The following is a 6000-nucleotide window of genomic DNA, read 5'->3' as shown; positions in this document are numbered from 1 at the left end:
TATATGTCACAAGCATAACCAACTTATTGAACCAGGAAATAAAAACAATAATCCAAGAAAGTTAACATAAAATATGTATCTGGAAAACTCTAAAACGATGCGGTTATTTTAAACCTTATGATGCAAGTAATGAGAATGGGAGAAAATCATCTTGCTCAACGTATTAAACTTCAAACATATGAACGTGTCATAAAGAGATGAGTAGGCCTAAGTTTTTTAATTTTGTGTTGTGTTTTGTGTTGTTCAAAAGAAAGGGGAGAGGAAAGCAGAGTGAAGGAGAGAAATAGAAAGTCTGGTACGGTAGCCAGAGGGCGGTGGCATTTCTGTCTCTCTGCGTAAACGGAGAGAGTGGAGAAGCAGAGAGCGCACGGAGAGAAAAGCAGAGCTTAGTGGCGAGGCAGCAGTGCCGCTGACACGAGTGAAGGGACCCCGTGGCTATTTCCACCACCTCGCTCTTCTCACAGCTTAACCTGCGCCTTTTGAGACGGACTTCGACATCGGGACTAGAGGCGATACACTCACCCACCTTTTGGTTTTTGAACTCGTTTGATTAATCAGCAGACCCTGAGGTGGAGGGGGGTGCTTATTTCCCCCACCGTGGACCGAGGAGTTGTTTGTGTTTATGTGTTTTACGCGTTGCTTGTAATGGGGAAAAGTGGACAGAGAAGTGGAATAGGACGCAGGGGTTGCAGCTTGGTGAGGATGTGCGCCACGCCGGGGATCCTGCTTCTCCTGGTGCTCGTACACCGAGGAGTCGCCCAAGGTAAGACTGTTGAGTCTTCTTTCAGATCTTTTTTTTTTAAATACACTTTTATTCAAAGCGATGAAAGCTCCCCTTCATTGCCGAGATGCTGCTGGTGTTGGTGGCAGCATGCCTGTTAGTAGGCGGGGGGCAGAAGTAGCTCTCCCTGGCAGGGTGCTGGACTTTTCTGCCTTATTTCCATTTAAATTGATGCTGATGAGTGGATGCTTTACGGCCAGCGTCTTAAGGTGTAAACCATGTACTGTAGGCTATAGCTGCGCATTTCTCTCCCTGCCTCAAATGTGCGCTGCCAGCTGAACGACAAAACTCGCAGCCCACGCTGCCTTGCGAGAAACGATTAATTAATTTAGGAAGACTGAAAAATGCACAGTTAATGCAGAATACAGACAATATGTGAGATCTCAACTCGCTATTGAGGACCAGATAAATACGAATATGACTGCAAAAAAGTCCCTGTCGGAATTGAACATTGCAGTGATTTTTCGTCAGGAATACAATCTTCGAGGTTGCAGTTGAATTAAGGTGAAAACATTGAAGGGCAGGACTTGGACTCCACGATTAACCGACTAATGTCTCATTGCAGAGCACTTCGCTCTATAGAGGCGACGCTTCACTGCTCCGATTGGAAAATTGATCAGAAGTCACAAACACTCACAGCCGCCAGAAGCGCAGAGGCAATTATACAAATCTCACAACAAAAGCAAGAGTCCTCACAAGAAATGTTCTGCAAACATAATGGTTGAAGATAAAATACCACAATACCATCAGCTCGCCATTATACGCTTATGAAAAGAGCTCCATATATACGGGCAGCCTATATAAAAGAGGCTGTTGAAATGATGAGGTGCTGTGTATTCGCGCTGTTATCCCCCAATGAAGCATAGCAGAGATATTAAAGTGATATTTCTGAAGATTGGCGTGCAGCCACGCGCGGCTGGTGTGTGTGGAGGATACCGCAGCTCGCCGGCTGACTGAAACCAGAATAAGAAGCCTAACTTTATACCGTCAGGACATTTTATTTTCATTTAAGAGCTCTGTGAGATTCACGATGAAATATAAGGCTGCTGCTCCGAAATGCTGACAGGCAACACCTTCCTCTCTCTCACACTCTCAGTGACCTCCTCGGGCAGAACTTGTGCCTTATTAATGTTCATCATTAATGTCTAATCCTTGTGTTGTTTCACTAAGTTGCTTAATTCACTACATTTTCCCTATATGGCCTTAGTTGCCTGGTGAGTTTGACCTTATTATAGGCACTTAAGGTGAGTTTAATCCCCTATAATAGTTTTTTAAGTATAATATTCCAATATTTTATCAAGACAGAGTGTTACTTTAATCTTTAGCCTCCATTATATAACTAATATTGCATGTGAAAGCCTCTTAAAGGGTACAGTAAGTCGACTCCACAGCAGAATGCAGTCAGTAAATTGGTATCGACATTACTGATTGGCCTTAGGTTTTTGTGCTGAATTTGGGGCAGTAATTGGACATGATGTTGCTGCCACCTTTCTCTCGTTGCCCAGAGGAACAACATTTCAGCAACACCCACCAATATTCATTATGACCGTTCTCTATTGGTTTACTGTTAAATCAATACATTGCAATTTAGGGACACGATTTGAGTAGGCTTTTCGCCCACTTCTGATAAATTGCACCTAGCCACCAGCGTGTGACTCAATTTGACTTTGGTAGAGAAATCTGATAATTTGAAACTAAAACAGTTTGTGCTTTCCAGGCAGATGAAATACTTCAATCTTTGCACACCTTTGAAAACTGCTGTTTTCCCCATCACTTTGCTCCTCCCTTATAAAAGTGTATATTTCTCCTTTCTCTCCTAGTTTGGGCTTGTCTGTTGTGCTTCCGCGTGTTATTTCTCTGTTCGCAACAACTTGACTCATGTCTCTGAAGTTGGTTCTTTGTGTGCGAGGAGTCACTCCATTAGTTGTTCTATTGAATGAGGCAAAACACACAAACACATTGACCTAACTGTGGGGGAGTGGGTTGCTTTGTGTACATAGCTGATCCTCTCTGCGCATCAGTGCTGGATTCAATTCCCAGTCCATTCAGGTAGAAATTTCCCTTCAATTTACAAACTGCATTTCTGTGGACACTTTGTCTTTAAATGGGAAATGCAAATAGTTGTTTTAGCCAAATGATTCTGCCATTTAGTTCTGCTCATGCATCATTGAGTGTCTTATGGCCAGTTGTTGCCTCCAGTTTGACTCCGCTGTGGAATATGTGGTTTGGTGGGTTTAATAGCTGAGTTTGTTTTTGAAGTCGTGACTAATGATGTTCAGTATGATGGTGTTTGTGGAAATGATGCTGGCACTACTGCGGATTCAAATCTGATAATGATGAAGGATGAGAACCCTAAAATATTCAAAGTTTTCAGATGTATAAAAAAAAAATCCATTTTGAGTTCACTTATCCCACACATAATGAATTCAAACCAAATCGTTCTACTTTACATCCAGGTCTCTCCTAACCTTTTAATTAGTAACCTTTTTTTAGCACTTAGTCATTTAATCTGGCATGTAGACATCTTTTCCCTTGGTTTGCAGTGTTAAAAACTGTGTTACACTCCGGGAAAAGTCTCCTGCACACAGACGCACACTTTTGCACACACATGTGCCCTTACAATGAGAGGAGAGTGTTAGTTGAGATCCTCTCATGCCAGCTTGAGTGCATGTGTCCGCCTTCCAACTAAGCCCCACCCTCAAGCCTCTCGGCCTATTAAAAAGCCATTAGCTAAGCCCCCTTACATTTGATCTGGAATGAATGGGTGTCAAGATCGCTCTACAAAGTCTGAAAAGTCCCCTTGTTTATTATGATGACTAAGCTGCAGTGTAGCCAGGTTCTATAATTCAGCTGCTGTATGGTGTTAGTCCAAAACATTTGCTGTGTTTCTGCTTTATACCCTGCTGTCCCAGTCATTTTACATTCCAGATTGGCTGTTGGTTTCTGGTTACATGTTCATATTTCTGTTTTATGTTGTGTTTCAGCTCACAAGCACCTAGCATTAAAGTTAACACAACCATTTATTCTAAGATAATTTTTTTAGAACTAGATGGCTGATTTAAAGGTGCACTTTGCAATTACTTAGGAGGCAGTATATCACCTTGTGCAAGAATGACTGCATAAAATGATTTACTAAATGCATCAATGACACCATTCAAGATGGTGTTCGATGCACAATAAACTTTGCAAGGTCCTCAAAAGTGCATAGCAAGCTAAAACTAAGACCTACACCCAAGGAGAGTCTGTGTTTAAGAGACTGTTGCAATGCTTGGGTTCCCGGAGAGTCTAACTCCATCCTGCCAGAGGTTACTCGCTCAGTGGAGTGCACAGAGAATTGTGGATGTGATCTGCTAACTCCATGGTTAAGCTAAGTTGGGGATGCTTTCATACACACTGGTCTCCGATATCACCATAATGCAGCTATCCGTACAGTAATTTGTAATCCTCTTGAGGCATTAGCGGTAGGCCCATTTTTCAAGACAGGGCAGCTTGGGCTAGCTCGTTAGCATGCTAATTTTAATAGATATCTCTGCAACCCAATATGTAGACTTTTTTGACATAACATCAAAACTGTCTCTTCTTTACATTCTCTTCATAATATTTATAGAATTTTTTAAACTTTTATTTTATATTTTATTTACATTTTATAAATGTTGCCATATGTTACACATTGCACCTTTAAGACAACACAGTTTGAAATAGAAATGTGTTTGTGTTTTTTAACTTTTCATGTCTGTCTGCACGGGTGGGTGTTGTGTAGGTGCATTTGTGTAAACCCAGTGGTGCAGAGGTGTGTTAGATGTACTGAAAGTGCTCACATGAGGCGTGAGTGTGTGTTTATGAACTTGGCAGCTCACACCAGGAGTTCTCTGAGAATATCCCTGTTTGTGTGTGTGTGTGTGTGTGTGTGTGTGTGTGTGTGTGTGGTTCTGTGCACACATGTGCCAGGATGTCTATACGTGGGGGATTGTGTGATTTTGTACATGTGTGTGTGAACTTGGCATCGTAATAGTGCTCCAGCAGAGCTCACATGGTATTTTGTTGTGTGTGTGTGTGTGTGTGTGTGTGTGTGTGTGTGTGTGTGTGTGCATGGGCACTCTTGGCATTATGATATTGCCAGAGCTCCCATGCTGTCTCCCATTATGCTCTGATCCTGTCCCATGGTGCACTGCAGCCATCCAGGGTTCAGTGCTTGTAGGGAGACAGCTGAGAATTATTGGAACTAAATAGGCCAATTTGATTGGCTGCACTGCTCCAGCCAGTGTAATGCGATTGGCCGAGCAGGTTTTATGTGGTAAATTCGATGCTCTTTCTGTATCAGGGCAAGAGAGGGGGAGATAGAAGGAGTGAGAGAGGGGAAGGATGAATGGATGAAGAAGGGAGAGATCTCTCTGGGTGGTTTGTACCAGCTTTGATCACTCCACTAGGACTTGACAAGCTGACTGACTGCCACACATACTCACACACAGAACACACACACAGCCAGATATTTCTGCGGTCAAACAATGCTGCATTCTGTCTGCATTCTCTGCGTGCGTACAAGTGCGTGCGTGTTTGTGTGCTTGGACAGGCGTTCACAGGAGTGTGTGAAAGGAAGTCTTTGACTGTGTCTGGGGCTGTTTTGTATAGAAGACCCTCCTGCTGCGAGCAGCAGCCTAGTGGTGGCAGATTTCCCTCACCCTGCCTTTCATTTTATTTTTTTATTTTTTTATCCCTGCTTACTCATACGTACATTTCATAGACTCTTATTTTAAGTGTGACCAGTGATGAGACATTTACCACCCACCTTTTTCTCCGTCTTTCAGTCTGCATTCTCTGTTATCTGCTGAATGGATTTTACTGACCTTTTTTTCTCTCTTCTTGTCCATGGCCTTGCATGTTCATCCATTCACTCAGTAGATTTTATGATGGACTGTGAAAATGCTGGACCGTGTGTGTCCACCTACAGTTGTGTGCATCTTAGATACAGTTTGCTTGGAACACATGGCAATTACAGCTTGGCCTATTTCAAGAATCAAGAGCCTGAACGGAGGTTGTTTGTGTAGCGGCAGAGAATTTTTGCAGGCATGTTTTTCTTTGAGCAAAGCAGAGATGAAATCCGGTTTAGAAGGCGCAAGTGTGGTTTTCAAAAGGCTGTGTCGACAAAGTGCGTCACACCGCTTGCACCATTTACTATCTCTCACTCTCCACAGGGGAAAACCCAGGATGGAACATAAGAA

General features: G+C 42.8%; 1 protein-coding gene across 1 annotated transcript in view; it reads left to right on the top strand.

The window, feature by feature from the left end:
* The first annotated feature begins 382 nt into the window (after positions 1 to 382).
* LOC131974369 (netrin receptor UNC5C-like) overlaps positions 383 to 6000 on the top strand; it is a 204740-nt gene continuing 199122 nt past the window's right edge. The window contains exon 1 of the mRNA XM_059336650.1: positions 383 to 763. Within this exon, the coding sequence (XP_059192633.1) occupies positions 646 to 763 (118 nt within the window). The 5' untranslated portion in view covers positions 383 to 645. The remainder of the gene's footprint in view (positions 764 to 6000) is intronic.

This window comes from Centropristis striata, chromosome 7 (genome assembly GCF_030273125.1).
Source record: "Centropristis striata isolate RG_2023a ecotype Rhode Island chromosome 7, C.striata_1.0, whole genome shotgun sequence".
Classification (NCBI taxonomy): Eukaryota; Metazoa; Chordata; class Actinopteri; order Perciformes; family Serranidae; genus Centropristis; species Centropristis striata.
The sequence above is the reverse complement of the archived record's forward strand: the minus strand, read 5'-3'. Positions and strand labels throughout refer to the sequence as shown.